Below are 17,016 nucleotides of genomic sequence, written 5' to 3'. Positions count from 1 at the left end.
GATAGCATCAGAAACATATGCTGCAGACAGACAGGAGATAGAGGCTAAGCAAGTACTGGAAGCCCAGTTTTAGGACAACCCCCTCACCAAACACACATTGTTATGCTGTAAGAAAAGCAGATTTCAAAGATTTTCTATTGACTTAAGCTAAGATATGTTAGCAGGAGAAGAAAATTATTGTATACACCAGATGAGACTGAGAGAAAAAGAGAGCCGGAAATGGCTTTACAGTAATTTTGCATTTAACTCTTCTCATTTCTTACAAATCTTGTGTCAGTTTCCCACTTCATTTGATGTAAAATTTTGTTTTCAAAACAAGGTTTACAGTTCCCCAGAAAAACCCCACATTTACACAATTGTAGTTAAGTTCACCAGGACACTGGTGATGTGTCTTCCACCATCAGTTTGGTTTTGTTCCTGGATGTGGTTTATCTGTTAAACCACTACTGTCACTCAGCTCGAGCGTGCCTGCAGCAGCTCGGCCCCAGCAGCTTCTCGGAAGCACACACCTGAGTTCTGCTGAGAGACACCCACCCAGCAGTGGGAGTCACCTTCAACATGAGCTGAGTGAACACACCCTGAATGCCAGTCAGCAGCTTTCCATCCTGTGGGGCCATTGCCCAGCCTCCCTGGAACCAGGAACCAGAACTGGTTCTAGGAGAACCAGCGTGTGCAGCTTGTCCCACACCTCAGAGCCAGAGTTCTGTGCACATGATAGTCCTGAGAGGACTGGTAAGCTCCAGCAGTATGACCAGCAGAGACCTCAGCAAGTCCAAGGCTTTGTCACAGGACAGGGGTGGTGGTTCCATAGGTATATGAGCCAATCCATAGGTATGCAGGGTGCTGTGGGCTCAGCTCATTCCTCCTGCCTTTTCAACATGGTCTCAGCTCAGTTACTGTGCAGGAACACAAGGAACCAGTTCAAGATGCTGACCTATCTGAGCAAGCTTTCTTTGCTAAGGTAGCTCATGGCTGGCTCAGATGCCCAGTCTGGTTCGCTGCAGAGTCCCATGGGCGCAATGCTGACAAGAAAAGGGGCGGGTGGGGATGGGACGAGGAGCAAGGATGGGACTTGGCAGGTTACACTCACAAGGATCTCCATCCATGGCCCCAGTCTGAGCAGATGCTGTGCCAAGAGGCATGCTGGTGGCCACTGTGAATTTAAAAAGACTCCAAACATGGACACAGTTCTCAGAAATAAACCATTTCTTTTAATTGGCAAGTAGAACACACATTACAGGTCATTAGTATTTTATAAACAATATTAAGTTACAAATACATGTTAAAAATTGCAGTTCATGGCAGCTAAAAGCTTGGAGTCCTAAATGCATCTTTGCAATGCTTCATTACTTTCCCTTTCCCCAGTCTGCTGGGTGAAGATGAGTAAAAGATCACTTATCATCAACTAGAAGGTGGTCTACTATATATTTGAACAAAACCAAAACTTAATTCCTAAGAACATCACTAACAAACAGAGGCATTCAAAGTACTTTAGCCATCTTAAATCATGTCAGATGCAATGAGGACACAGTTAAGAATTATTCTTTAACACCTGAAGCAAAGACAGACATCTTCACATTAAACTGATCAATGCTTTCTGATCCAACTCAGCTTAAAACCTGTACTAGCTTCTACCCCACAGAGGCCTAAAGTCCATCATGCAGGCTTCCAAGCCATCAAAGCTAGATGTTCATATATCAGACCCTTACACAGAGAAAAATTATGGTGTACAGCTAAACAGCATACATAAATATGCATTGAATATTTAGAAGATCTTTATTCCTCTCCTTTTGTTGGTATTAGTGAGATACACAGCTCATTCCATTTTTACTATACTCATAGTATTACCAAGTTATCATTATGCATGTTAATATACTAAATATCATTTAACAAGTCTCTCTTAAAAAGTATTTAAAAACATTTTTGGAAAAGTAGAAACTATTTTCCAGAAAAGCAAGTGATACTAGGATAGCATGGACTCCAGTGCATAAACATCCTTTCAGAGAAAACCCATCTTGACGGCTTTTGTGCCTGGGAATCAGCATGTCTCAGCTGCCAGATTCACATTCTATTTGTCCTTCTCACTGTGGTGATAAAAGGCCATCAAAATCAGCTTACCTTGCCTTTCAGTTGGCAGACTTTCAAAGATTACCATTCACTGGACTGTGTAAGAGACACGTAGCTTTGACATGAGTTCATTTTTTCTTACTCATATTTCTGAGAGTCAGTTTTATTATACTGCTGAGATTGCATCTTCAAATCCAAAGTCTGCTGAATGTGCCTGGAGAAATGACTTCGTATCTCAAAAATATCAAGAGTACCATTCAGATTTGAATTTCTATTAAAAACTGTGCACAGTTAGCAAAAATTACACTGCTGTAAAAACAAAAGGCCTGCTCCTTGGCCTGCTCAGAATACACGCTACAATGTAGATGATTACGCCAAAGGGATTTTTCTCTGCTTCTTTTCTAAATGCAGGCATTAAAAGTAAAGTGTTACTAAGCTTTTCCTAAGACAGCACGCAGGGGATGTGGCATAATATACATTAATCAGGAACAAAAAACAGTAACAAACAACCTTTCTAGAAAATGCTGCATATTAGCAGCATGCTTGGTTTCCAAAACACAAGGAATTGCATGGGAGTTGTCAAGATGAAGTCCACACACCTCGATCATTGAACTGATCACTAGATTCCAAGAAACCAAAGCAAATTTAAAAATACACATGACAACTGCCTAGAAGGCAGGGTTTTATCATCTGTCAATAACCAGATGAATAAAGTGCATAGCAACTATTATAACAGTTTCTTGAAAAGAGAATACGTTTACCAAGTCTCAAAGTTTGTAAGCTTGACACTTATCCATACGTTTTGCTACATGTGTGGCTTCCCTTTTGTTTTGCTATTTAGCATCACTAATCAACCCTTCAGCACTGTCCCGTGATTTCCTTTGCACTTCATATGGAATGTGCTGAGATCTCTGACTGTTGCCTGATGTACGTCTGGAAGCTCTTGTCACCAATGGGATGTTCTCTAAAAGAAAAGAAAAAAAACAGTTTTACACATAGAGCCATCTGTCAGGACATGAAAATGTCAGAACAGAAGGTGGAACACACAAGAACTTTTTCCCTAAACTTGATTTTCAGAGTTGTAATTGTAATGTTAATAAAGCATTTTACTTGAGCTAGAACTGACTGAATTGATCCTCTTTTGTCAGCCATATGCAGAATGCTTTACAGGTACACAAAATACAGTCATGTGGCTGTGTCAGTTACTCTTTCCATTTTTAAACCAACACTCCAAGATAAGCCAGTAAACACATCTATCTTCTGCTGTTAACTACTGCTCAGCTCATCAGCATGGGTTCAAAATTTCAAACCAATAGTATAACAAACCCACACTTAAATTTTATGAATGAAACTGCATTAAAAACTGCATAAAAAGCATTAAAAATTCACTTCAGTGCTTTAAAATACTAGGACATAAATCCTAAGTCACAGTGCTACTCTGTATGTATTTGCAGGACCTTTTTTGGACGAAACACAGTGAAACCCAGAGCATAAGCAAGGGAAATACCATCTTCCAGGACTGTTCCTCTGTTTGTCCAACCCATTGTACTTACTGGCTTCCATACTTTGTCTTCTTAAATTTATCCCTCTTATATTGAGCGTGCTCCTGCTCTAAATTTCCAACACCTTCAATAATCAGCTTTAGTGTTTTATATGTCTCCTTAGGGTCATCAATGATGAATGTAGAATACTCTTCCTCTTCAGGTCCATCGTATACAGATTTGCTCCCACAGGCCTCTGGAGAAAAAAAATAAAGTACAGGAATGTGAGGCAGGGGGGAAAAAAGCAAGGCAAGCAGACTAAAAATATTCAGTATGGGGTTCATACAGTTTCTTGATTTGTTTCTGTATGACCATCACAGAACTGTGGCTGACATCAACAGCAGAAGTTTTGCTGGGCTGTTGGGAGGCACAGAGGGTGTTCCATGCTTGTTCCCTCCTCCTCATCTCATATGGAAAGGGCAGCAAGCCTGGCAGCTGCTCCTGGCTTGGTGGGAAGCTGTCCTTTGCTGCACAGGGAATGCCTTAATCTCAGTTGTCACTATCTGCACCCTGTGCACACATTTTGGAAACTTACACAGGCCTGCCTCTGCCACTGTGCTGCAGGGTTGGCCTGCACAAAGTCAAATATTCACTTGTCGGGACAGGTTCCACTCCCAGGCAGCAAGTATAGGCTGAATTTGAAAACTTTACCGGCTGAAGTAGTCGTGTTTTACAACATTGCCCCTAAAACATCCATCCAATAAGCACAGGCAGAATATGCCATAACTACTGCCTGGCTGCCTGCTTTATGACATATCCAAAGGGGCAAGTTATCCTTCTGGACCTTCTAATCTTACCAGGGAGCCTTCCTGACTGAGAGATCTGGACACTGAGCACACATGAACACCCACAACATAGTTCCCGTGTGATCTACTCCTGCACTGCACTGTAGTGGGGACAGACGAAGGGGACAGACGAAGGGGACAGAGTATTTTACTTTGTCTCTCCTTCTAGCTTTACTGCTGTCCCAGTCTCAGCTTTCAAATTCCCTTCCCCTTGCTGCACTGCCTGTGCCAGACCTGCGTCCTTCTCCCCAACACTGACACTCGATGCTGGCTCTGGCAGCGGGGATTCGGAACAGGGGAAAGTTGGGCGCCAGTTCAGACAGCTCGGAAGTGGTGAGGATCTTGAGTTTGCAATTGCACAGCAGCCAGGAACAGATTAAAGTGCTTTCCAGTCTGTGTGTTTGACACCACTGGCTTATCTCATATTATAAAATAAAGTCCTATTTAAAGATCAGTGCCACAGTGAAGGCTTCCCCGCCACTCCCTGTGCTAAACTGAGATTTCAAGTCTGGCACTGAGTACACCGGATACTTCTCTTGGCATGCCTACTAGCACCAACTTCCTCTGCTGTCTCTTCTTTCTTTTATCCTTTCCATCACATCTCTACTTCCCTCAGCTCCTGAAAGTTTCCCAGCCAAAACTCCATTTTTCAACATTTCACAGGCATCCACAGGTCATCCTTGATGGGAAATTCTGAAAGAGCCTTTCCAAAGAAACCATTTGTATCCAGCCTGGAAATGTGCGTGCACATGACTTCTGGTAACACAAAACCATATGCCACTGAAACCTCAGCTTTGGTGGTGCAAGTTCTTATCAGGATCAGTAAACCTCTGGTTCAGGGCTGGCTCTGATTTGTCAATTCAGAGCCTCCAAGCAACGCTCTGTGCCTATGCTATTTTAGGATGATGTGGTTAAGACCATACTTCAAACAACTGTTGGTACGCAAAAAAATTTTTACAGACCATGAGACTGCACCAAAAATAAAACACACAACTGCCTCAAGGCAGCAGAAGGGGAAACAAGTGGAATAAAGGCCACTGTTTTCTAAGATGTGATTTGCAAGGCTGGTTGAGCCAGAACATCCAACTTCTCAGGCATTTTTGCCTTGGTAAGTGAATTGGAGATGTAATGGTCTTTAATCCTCACCTTGCATTTTTTCCAATTTTGGCATATACAGGTTGAAAAGAGAGTAGATGCGCTCAGTTTCCCGATCTCCATCTATATCCAGTTGTATATTTGCTGGCAGGCCTCTGTAAGGCATCAGGAAGAGAGGTAAAAGCTATATGATAAACAGTGTGTTACGGCACATTAAGCACTTAACAAGGAAAACAAAGTAAAAGTGAGTTCTCAAGAAAGCCAACAGATTGTGTGTAACAGAGCTCAAAACCTTCCATTTTTTCCCAAAAGAAGAAATGTTAAAACTTATTTATGCCTCTATTTATCCAGCACCCTTTCACTAACTTGAAAGAGAAGACTGTATCAGTATCCAGACATCTTGGTGAATTAGTCAGCTCCAACCAGATGGAGGAGCCAAAGCACTGAACTTCCAACTACCCAGGTCTTATATTCTGAGTCTAACCACCACTACAGTCTTGTGACTTCTCTCAGTTTAGATGGAAATTGCTTCCTACAAACCAGACAGTACATCTTTGTTTAAGAGAGAGCATGAGCAGCCCCCTGAGAAGATCAGTTTAGAATTAAATCTATCAGCAGATGAGTGCTTCAGGAACTTACAAACAGGATATTGAAGGGATTTCAGACATTTTTATTAATGACAGATGATCAAAACCAAAGTATTTTTAATCCCACAGTCACCTCCTAAGTCACCTCCTATCACCATCTCTAACTCTAAAAAAATCAACATTTTGATCCAGACATGCAGAATCAGGAGTACCAACAGATGGCCTTTGAACACCTGTACACATGGCAAATCTTGGTTAGCTGTGCCCCTGCAAGCCACCCTGCAGAGACACACATACCCATGGCAGCAGCCGTGGCACATTAAAACCCTTACCCGGTGCAGGGTGTGCAGCCAGGGGTGTTGTCTGCAGTAGCTTTACAGCAAAGCCAGTGGCCATTGAGATAGGCTGAGGGATGGTAGACCGTGAGGCGCTTCTTGTTGCACTGGCTAACTTTGGTGAGGATGTCAATCCAGTCCTTGGCCTCCACACAATTATTTGCTTGGATATACAGGACTCTCCTTTCAGGCTGGATCACCTGGAACATCTGCAATAAATATATAAAGAATAAAGCACCAGAATGAGTCAGTGAAACTAGGACTAAACTCAGAGTGAAGATTTATTGCAGGAAAAACACAGCATACTAAAAGAATGGACCAATAAATACATTTCAACACAAAACCAAGCAGCAAATACGCTCTTAAAAGAACAAGACCTTTCACCTGGTACAGGGAGTAAGATACCATTCCTGTAGGAGATGATTTACAGATAGCTAATATCAACTTGCTGCTTGGGTCTTAAGATTTGTTGTCAGCCTCGGGGAAGCAATTTTAGTAATGCTGCAACTCCAAGTTTTGGAAGGCTGACAGAGGAACCCAGTGCTGGCCTGAAAGGAAATGCTCGTCAGCAGGAGGAGAAAAGAGAAAAATGAGAGTTTGGATTCAGCCTTAGTGACAGCTTTGCTTTAGTACTGCCATTTCTCTGGTCCTTTTAGTACCTGTTTCAGCATGACCATTGCCTTTCAGTAACTTCTATGCTTCTGCACCCAACTATAGCTGCTGTTAGAAGATCACAGAAATACTGTTTCTCTTTGATTGACATCAGGTGGTTTGAATAATTACATATTAATTCTGTGTTACAGCTTGACCATTGAAAAACTTAACTAAAGCTCTGCTGCTTCTTCAAAACATCTTGCAACCTAGAAGAGGATTTATTTTCCTCCTCTTGAAGAAGGAAAATTTTGATGCACAGCCTTATTAATTATGGTTACACTGATCATGCACTGAAAATTACTAAGCTCAAGTTAGTGATCCTGGCTGCAAATTCTGGGAAGGTAAATTTCCTTCATTTCCTCTAGCTTCTACAAATACTTAGTTTCAATGCATTTTCTTCTCTCTTTCAGGTATGCCTAAATTATCTTTCTCCCCTCTACTTCTTCATTCGATTATTCAAATCATTAGACATTACACTGCCCACATCATAGGGAATACAATTTTCCAAACAGCTGGTTTCATTGTGCTGCTTGAAAAAGAAAAACAGAGAGGTGCACACACACACCCCCACCAAAAAAAAAGCCCAACAAAAACCATACAAACAAACCAAACAATAACAACAAACCAGACCCAACAAAATTGAAATTTGCCTTTGTTTGTTACACAGACCTGAAATACTGGCTTGAATTCTGTACCTAGCTGGTTGGGAGAATCTTGCAGACTGGTACCAAGCACAGTCCTTTCTTCCTTTGTGACACTTTTAAACGTGCATCGTGCCAAATAGCAAAGGGGAAACTCAAGCAACCATTTCCCTGGATTTAGCAGGGAAGCACTAGTGGTATCAGACAATTGGTCTGATATTGGGCCCTAATGGTATCAGACAATGATTAGAAAGGCACAACACACCACGGCAGTGTCGGAGCTGCTTGGTGTGATCAGTTCAACAGTGCCAACTACACACTAAAGAGTCCTTTCAATAAAACTCTTCAGGGCATAACTGGCAATTTGAGTTTGGGATGGAAGAAGAAAAAGGAAGACAGGAGCATGCAGTTCAACTCTCTATTAACACAGAGCTACAAGAAAAATAATTTTACTGTCCTGCTTGGCTAAACAGAGCTTCCTGCATTGCAACAAGGAACAGATTTAAGGAGTATGGCTTTGTGTAAGGGGATACCAACCAAAGTGATCCAACATATGGCAACAGTTACTGAGGAGCCCACAACTAAGCCAAGAATTTCAAGTGGCTGCAAGACCTTTACACTACCAAAACCATCAGTTGCCTCTCACACAACACAGAAGACCCAAACAGTATTTAAAGTCACCCTCACATTCCCCAAACTGTGCTTAAGAATAAGGAAGGCTACATGGCCTTACTGCTAGACAGGCAGGTTTAACATGAGTGAGAAAGACACACTTGGTGCAATTCAGAGCACAGATACACTGAGAGTATTTATACAAAATGTGATTTTTTATCACACAAGCACCCACAAGGGAATATCCATTGCAAATACATCTGCTGTGGTGTTCTGAGAATTCTGATCTTGCTGCAGTAATCTATTTATGTATGGCAAGAAAAATAGGAATATATTAGCACAAGAAGGTGGCAACACTACTTTCTACTGTTAATGGAAAGACTGAATCTTACTTTCTGGAATGGATGCAGTCACCTTGATTTCCCAGGTAATACTGAATTTAAGCAACCAAAATAGCACAGGGTTTTTGAAGTTAACAATAAAGGTATGTTTTTCCAATAATGAATCTTCACAATGCAGAGATATTTTGGATGCTCAGTCTAGCTCAGTTCACTCAGCATAAGTTACAGAATTATAGCTCACTCCTCTCTACAGACAGAGAGTTTTATCTCAACTGTGTGACTGCTTTCAGTTCAATCAAGTTAGTTTGCAGAGTGCAGTTGGCAACAGTTCATCACATGTTACAGCTGCCTCCTGACAGCCTAAATTATTTTGCAGCTTGGTTGGTTTTTGCCTGCATAGTGGAGTTATAAACACAAGAGCAAACTACTCTACAATTGAGATGTGTTCTAGAAGCAGGTGGAACTGAAACTTACTCCACGTTTTAGCAGAGAGAGAGAGAGAGAGAGAGAGAGAGAGAGATGTTACCAAAATAATACCTAAAACTGGGAAATACTGAAGAGCCTAGAATTGTATTTCACTTAACAAAGAGCTGTTTGAGGAACCTAATATCTAGGGCAGGATTGAGCACTGCCCTGCATGGTGCTCACAAGCAGTGTAGATGGCAGGAAGGACTTAAAGGCAAAAAAAGATAAAAGTCACAACCATTTATACATGTAAGTAAGTCTGTGCTAGATGCATGTTTGGAACTGGAAAAAAGAGAGCTCTTTTTTTGTTTAATTTTAAATACAATTTTTCAAGTACTGGACTCAGCTTTACAGGCAGAGGTGTATGAAAAAGGCTCCCAACACCACTCACTGATCAAGTCTGTTCTTAACACAATACAGAAGTTGGCAGTAGTGTTCCATGCATGAGAAATACAGCTGTATTTTACTCCCTAATGTGGCAACCAATAAACCATAGCAGCACTGCACAGATGCTGTTCTTGTACATAACCCAACCCAAATTAAATATAAATATACAAATCCATCTATATATGTATTTTCATGACCCAATAAAGAAACCTAATAGCTAATAAAGAAGTTGTGATCCTTCACAATTATAAGCAGCAAGTTCCTTCTCACCAGAGAGGCCTGGCAGAAAGGGCAGGGACTCGATCATCTTACCTGTGTGTGACCTTACAGAGCTGGCAGCTGATCAGCAGCGCTCAGTACTGAGTGTGCTGCAGACCACGAAACCCAAAGACTGCTGACTGGGCTGTTAAGAATCTGAATGGGCTGTACTTTTGGAAACTCCTGCTCCTATATACAGAACAAGCAGCTGTGGTTGTACATCTTTCAACAGAAATCCAATCCAGGTTACAGGAGGGAAAAAGGCGATTAGGCTGGTGGATCTGGAGCAGCCGAACAAATACATTAATGAAGATGACCTACTTACATTTTTCATTTTAAAAGATTCCTCCTCTAGTCTTTCCACTGCCAGAATGTTTTCAATTGGAATGCTACACAGAGGGTGATCACCTGCAGAACACACAGACACACAGATAATGAGACACTTACTCAGAATTCATCTTCACCTTTTGCCCTTTTTCTAAGGGCTAATTCAGTTTCTTTGAAGATCATTTTGACTGCGTAAGAAAAGAGGGAAAAATCTTTCACTCAGCAGGCATTTGCTAGCATGGTCCTTAAGTATTATCTTAAGGACATTTCTGTTTTCAGCTGCACTACCTTATGCTAGCAAACCTCTTAGAAACTGATTACTGCAGCAGGACACGGTATATTTACTGCAAAGGTGACAATGAAATAAATCATTCCTGTCAGCTGAACTATACTAGTGGTGATGCAAGATCTCAAAGCTGAGTGTGAAATAATGACTGGCATGATTTGAACATACATCCTTGTCTTTTTTCCTCCCCATGTACTTACATGATGAAAGGAAATGGTATTTGTTGTGTACTATTGAACAGTCAGGAACAATTTGCAAAAAAGTAAAATCCTTGCTATTAGGCAACATTAAGTGAACACATTTTTTTAAAGTTCAAAGACTGCAGGCGAATCCCTGTCTACTGTATCCAGTTGTGCCAACACTAAACAGAATTTATGAGCACATGCTGAGATGCATCTGAGAATGTTCAATAAAAACCCAAATTCCAGCTTGAGGTTTGTATGTTTTGTTTCCTAGGACAATCCAGGTAGCTGTGAAACCTACAGATGATGTTAATAAATGATATTAGACAAACATTATCAAATACTTTGCTAACTTACAGGGTATTGTACTATCCAAGAAGCTTCTCTGTCAATATGGACACAGAAAGAAGAGCAAGAACATACTGACAGAGCAAGAACAGGCTGACAGACATGCCTGCACTGTGTCTTCTACAGTTACAGATCTAGATCTCAGTCTTCTACTCCTACACAATCCTTATGTTTAATCTTTGCTTCGATGTATCAAAACAAGACTGGCAAACCTTTGTTACCTTTGCTTTTCTGATAGGTAAACTCATGGTTTGTCAAGCGAAACCATCTCTTCTTGAAGTTCTTCATACCAAATCGTTTTCTTCCTTGTGCTCTCTTGATCATGAACCTAGTAAACAGGGCACCAATTGTTACAATACATGCTTATGTATGTAGATTTATACATAAATGTGTACACATACAGATATGTCATAGCACTTGCAAAGCTTTAGGAGGGGACACAGAGTGTTTTCTAATTATTCAGGTCTTTTCTTGCCAAGATAAAGTGCCACGTTTGGACAGATTTAGTGCATCTGTAAGCCAGGTCTGTCCTTTTTCCAGATCTAGATGAGGGGCAAGACATGTAACTTGACTTGTAGTTAGTTAACTGAGCTGCAGTTTGTGCCCCTTCATCCAGCTAAATGGTTTCCTAGTACAGCAGAAAAAAGGCAAAACATGGTTAGTACTGCTCTGCTAAGCTCGACCTGTTGACTCTACAAGCTTTTTTTTTTTTTTTTTTAAGCTGTGAGAAAGCTCAAAACGTTTAGACTATGTTTAATAATTAAAAGGCAGGTGTAAAGCCTCTGGAGCACAGGGACTGTACCCTTACATGCTTTAATCACTCTCAAGCTCTGGAAACAAAATCAGGATGCCCCACAGCCTCATTTGCAATTGCACATAGATACTGCAGTTGAAATGCAATTTCAGTAACATACAAAGGGATCTCATGGCTGGAAGGTAGAGCACCCCACCCCTTTTTCAGCAGATCAGGGGTGTTCATTTAGTGAGTTGTCAGTATTAATTAATTTCAAACTTGAATGAGTTTATTGTGAAATTAGTTTACTTAGAAACTGTGATGCATCCACCACCTTCCCTAACCACTGAATCAATCCAAAAGCATCAATGTGACTTTGGTGACTTCATACTGCTCAGCATCACTTTTGTTAGACAAAAGTGTGTGCCCATATGCAGTAGAGAGTTGATAACAGCTACTCTACACATTACATTAACTATTGTGCCAAGTACAGAACTGAATAATGGAGTGGGTAAAAACTACTTACTACAGAGAAGTTTTTAATCAAGTAGGAAGGCACTACACAGCACAAAGGGCACACAGAGAGAACAGCAAATGACCTGGTTTAAGATTTTTCAATAGCAGAGCTAAAATGCTTAGAACAGCTAATACTGTTTCTTGCTTCTGGTACCTTCAGTCACAAATAACTACAATACATCTGACCAAACCACAGGTCTGTTTAAAGCTCAAACAGAAACTCAAGTTCCTTCAGACTTTAACTATTTTGTAACCAGCTGGGCTGGTGCCTGCTGCTCATTCCAAGCTGTGTGGGCAAAAGCTGACAAAGACTGTCTACAGCAGCAGATTTTTTTTTAACTGGTTATAGTTACACATCTCTCATTCTTAAAATGGTCAGACAGTTTTGTCTTGGTCCTTATTCTTGGAATACTTGAGAAATGTTTAATAACACGATGTGATTCAGGTTGTCACCAGGCCCATTGGCAGTAGCCCTCATAAGTCCAGGTTAAGGCAAATTTCAAAGGAAGAACTGATACCCTTGGGCAGGACAACATGCTCTTCTCTTCAAGTTAGTTTCTAATCCTTCTCATGCCAACACTTAAAGGTGACTTAAAATTGCAAACTTCTACAGAGCCTCCCTTCTTTGAAAAAGGCAAACTCCATATGGCAGAGCTAAGAGCACATTTCTAATTAAATTCTTCATAGGTGACATAGCCAAGAGAAAAATGTGCTTTTATTTTCCAGAGATAGGTGACTAGCATTCAAAGTCACAGAAGTTATAAGGTCAACTTCTTTGTTTCTAGCAATTTCAGAATGTATGAGAAGTCAGAGCAAATAGAAGCACAAAGGAGAAAAAGTCCAAGATTAAATCCATTTCGGTATAAGGTTGGAAATACTGTTTCTTCTCATGCTTATGATCTGGATCCGCCTTAGCTTTGCTTAGAAGTATTGACATGCCCTTTTCACCAACAACAGAAATAATAGTTCTCCTTTTCATTCTCTTCCTTTTGGAAAGAACCAGGCAGGCAGCTGTTAAGCAGTGATGGCATGATTGATGTCAGCAAACCCAAGTGCCAATGACTAATCTTTTCAATCAAAAGTACTTTATGCTATAGCTTTCCATTTGCTACTCTTAATAGAGGCAAAGATAGATTAAAAACACAAAAGCAAGCAAACATATTGCAAAGGCAAATAGAAACCCCACTGAACAGCCATTCAGTGTGGAGAAGAATCAAATCAAAGGCTGTGAGAAGTCCCACAACAAAACATGGCAATAATGCAAAATGTTAAAAAAGAATAGACTGCTGAAGGCCACTTCTTAACCTTGAGAATAATTTACATGAATACTAATTAAGAAGTGCCTAGGAAATGCATGGTCTCTTCATCACTTTCAGTAAGTTCTTCAGGATCCATACAGTGCTTCTTGGTGCCCTGCCTACAGATAGAAATCCCTTATACTCTATTTACAGCAGGTTATTGCTTTAAGGAAAATAAAAGGTCAACATCAAGAAATGGGTAACTAAATGTTCTCTGCTGAGTTTACACAGGCATTTCAGGATGGTTAAACAGAGTACTTCCTCCCCAAAGTTAAGTCAGACAATTCTACTGCTGCAAAGGACATGCTGTCAGCCAGTAGCTACAGCAAAGCAGCAACTGCCTCTACCATCTTACCTGCATGAACTATTACCATCAACTTTCTTTACTGTTAGTTTAAGAGTCCTTATAACAGCAGCCACAGGCCGAGCAAGAAAAGACAGAAAAAAATCAGACAGGAGCAAAAGAAAGACAGAGGCAGAAAAAATGTTTTACAGTTAGAGGGTAAATGTTACAAACTACAAATTTATTTTGAAAACCAAAAGGATGATAAATGTACAGAATTAAATTAGACAAAATTGCTTCTAAGGACAGAGGTTTATCAGAGAAGCGAACTGTCAAGGTTAAACAGAGAGGTAGTCATGTTTTCTCTCAAAATGTAGTTTTTTGCATTACTTAAAGCCATCATGAGGGCTTACTTTCAAACAGTATTTGAGCTTATTGAGCTCTGACAAATATGGATTTTTTTACTTTCTTCCTCCCAGCTCAAAGAAGCTGTTTCTACAGTGCACTTAGATGATCTTAACAACCCAGTTTTGTAACAAAAAATGCCAACAATTGGTATCTGAAACTAACAAAACATATGGAACATACTTCCCAAAAAAGGAAAGGTACTAAAACTATAAACTGTTCCAAGTGCATGTCAAATTTTCCTTGAAATGCTCATGATAATAGTTAGCATATGTATCTCATAGGGCAGCAAAAGCAAATTCTTTTTGCAGGTTTTGCTTTCATTAAGTTATTCAGTATCTGTCTTCACAGTCTTTCACTGTCTTCACGGTGAAATTTTACAACTTTTATTCGCTACAGTTCAGGAAGAAGATCCCAGCTTGATTTTCATACAATGCTGAGTTTATTTTGCCTTAGCTAAGCTAATTAAGTTCTACAAGCTTCTCTTGCCTCCACTTATTTCAAAACACATTTATATTAAGATGTTTAAATCAAATGAAAATATGTTCAAATCAGCTATAGCAACCACAGAGAGCAGAAATTGCAACATAAGAATTCTCCTACATTCTTCTCTGACTGTATGAATGGAATAGGGGTGGCAGAAAAAGAGATGGCTGCCTTAGAATGGTAGTAAGCACACAAGTAAATGGTTTTGTTGCACATGCATACTTACCCTTCTTTAAGCAATATAGGTTGCTCTATGCTCTTGTGATCTCTTCTTCCTGAAGATGAAATTAGATCTAGAAACTAAAATGTGAACAAAAAGCAGATGTAAAAATGACAGGACCACACTAACCAAATTAAAATCTTTCAGCATTTGCATAGCACAGAGCTACGAGAGTATTTGTAAAAGAAGTTAAACAGAAGGTAATGACAGAAGCCATTGAATTTGGGGAGTTTCCTGGGTTGTAACCTAAAAATAGCACAAATGCTCTTAAGCAGTAGAACTGCAGATATCCAATACTTCTTGTGCTTCTCTTTTGTTATATGGATCTTTCACCTCCTTTTGGACTAAGCAATTTTCATCACAGATCTGCAGCATTCTACAAAGTACACACAGCTGAAAAGCTCTAGGCAGTAGCTTGTTAATCCAACCTATTTATTAACTAGAAATAGATCCAAAGTAATTTTACTACTGACATACGTATAATTTGATAAAAGTTTCTTAAATATTAGTTATCAGAAGTCTGTTTTTCTCAACACACTTCCTGGTTTACCAACAGTATGTATTGCTTTCTAGGATTCAACTTCAACAGCACAACGGGATTTTTAGAACCTTCACATGTATTACTTACATTTTTTACTGCATCTGCATATTTCTGTTCATTGAAATAGTCATAAAATGTAGCCATGTAAGATTCCTTGAAATTGGCCTGAAATACAAAGCCAAACCCATGCATATCATCATACAGTTTATACAGAAAATATTATTGTTAATAGCAGCAGGTCAGGAGGAAAATCACTGCAGACAGGTTTGTTTGTTTTTTTTTTTTTTTTTCTGGCTAGAAGTAAAATAAGCAAAGAACTACTTTCATGTTATACAGCACACACTCAGTAGTACCAAACTTTTATTTCAGAGAGGCAGTAGAATCCATTTCATATGTTCAGTTACTACAGTTAATAAAGCATTCTTCAAATGCTTCAAAATTCTGCTTTGGCTTTAATTTTTTCCCCTGATAATAAGTGTAAGAAAAATAATTCTGCTGTCTTGAAGGATTCATAACTGAGGTACACAGTCACCCACAGTCACCTGTGTGAATCCTAACAAGACCCCAACCACCCCAAATTACCATCAGCTATAGCAGTGTGGTGCCTTAGGTATACTATTTCAATCAAAGTATGAGCATCTAGCTCTAATCTCACCACTGACAGAAAACTGAACTGGTATGAAAAGGAAAGTATAGCCCTTTTCCTTACTGGGTGACTTTTCTCAGTTGAGTTTTAAAATGCTGAAACAATCTATTAAGCCCTGTAGAGCTGCTGATCATGTATCACAGGTAAGTAGAGAACTTCACAAGTTCTCCTGATCATTGTCTTTCTTCCAAAGAAGGAATTAAGGGCTCTGAAACTGACTTCTAGATTGGTAACACAATTTTGCTTTACTGAAATCTAGTTCAGATTAAGATAGATTTAGTTTTCCTCTAAACATGAGAGGCTTATAATCAAAGCAAACATAACCAGTTTTGCATGAGCCTAGTGCAACTCAAGCATTTTAAAGGCTTAATTACAATTAATGATAAAAGATTTTAAAAATCACTTTCCCAAATTAAGTCATCAAATGAAAATAGCATACTTACAGATTTAGATTTTGATAAGCTGCCTAGTGTTTGAATTGTTTTAGAGATAAGTGTCAAAGTTCGAGAAGTCTGAGGATCCTAGGAAGGAGAACAATATTATATGGACTAGCTATTTAAAATTATGAATAGAGGAAGGTAAACTATATTTCTTCTTTCTTATTTCACTTGCAGAAGAATAACAAAAAATTAGCAGAGACCCCTAATAAAACACTGCAGAAAAAAGTTGCTTTTATATTAAAAGGTTTTTGGCTCGTAAGCCATCATGCTCCATAGCTACCATACTGACCTTCAGAGACCCAAAGGCAATCACTTACAAAACAAAAACAAGGCTGTCCACATCCTCCCCCCTCCCAATAAGAACAACTACTAGAAGCCTGCCATACGTTTTTTAGCATCCAAAATATTTCCAACACTGCTGCCAATCAAGCCAGCATTAATGTGATGTGGCAGGAATGAAGCAATGGCCCTTTTTTTCCACAGTAGCTTAGACCATCTACTTTGTTTGTCCTTAAATTTCACTATTCTTCCAACATC

General features: G+C 39.7%; 1 protein-coding gene across 5 annotated transcripts in view; it reads right to left on the bottom strand.

The window, feature by feature from the left end:
• Nucleotides 1-1,188: 1,188 nt before the first annotated feature.
• RASA3 (RAS p21 protein activator 3) overlaps nucleotides 1,189-17,016 on the bottom strand; it is a 171,434-nt gene continuing 155,606 nt past the window's right edge. For 2 of the 5 annotated variants that reach the window (XM_038154294.1, XM_038154257.1), the window contains 10 exons: nucleotides 16,483-16,560; nucleotides 15,481-15,558; nucleotides 14,859-14,932; nucleotides 13,814-13,861; nucleotides 11,124-11,239; nucleotides 10,094-10,176; nucleotides 6,408-6,619; nucleotides 5,540-5,643; nucleotides 3,621-3,804; nucleotides 1,189-3,031 (listed from right to left, as the gene is read on the bottom strand). In XM_038154294.1, coding sequence (XP_038010222.1) covers nucleotides 2,956-3,031; nucleotides 3,621-3,804; nucleotides 5,540-5,643; nucleotides 6,408-6,619; nucleotides 10,094-10,176; nucleotides 11,124-11,239; nucleotides 13,814-13,861; nucleotides 14,859-14,932; nucleotides 15,481-15,558; nucleotides 16,483-16,560 — 1,053 coding nt within the window. In that variant the 3' untranslated portion in view covers nucleotides 1,189-2,955. The remainder of the gene's footprint in view (nucleotides 3,032-3,620; nucleotides 3,805-5,539; nucleotides 5,644-6,407; nucleotides 6,620-10,093; nucleotides 10,177-11,123; nucleotides 11,240-13,813; nucleotides 13,862-14,858; nucleotides 14,933-15,480; nucleotides 15,559-16,482; nucleotides 16,561-17,016) is intronic. The other 3 variants (XM_038154267.1, XM_038154275.1, XM_038154284.1) reach the window with 3 other exon arrangements.

This window comes from Motacilla alba, chromosome 1 (assembly GCF_015832195.1).
Source record: "Motacilla alba alba isolate MOTALB_02 chromosome 1, Motacilla_alba_V1.0_pri, whole genome shotgun sequence".
Classification (NCBI taxonomy): Eukaryota; Metazoa; Chordata; class Aves; order Passeriformes; family Motacillidae; genus Motacilla; species Motacilla alba.
Note: the sequence above shows the minus strand (reverse complement) of the source record. Positions and strands in the feature narration are given on the sequence as shown.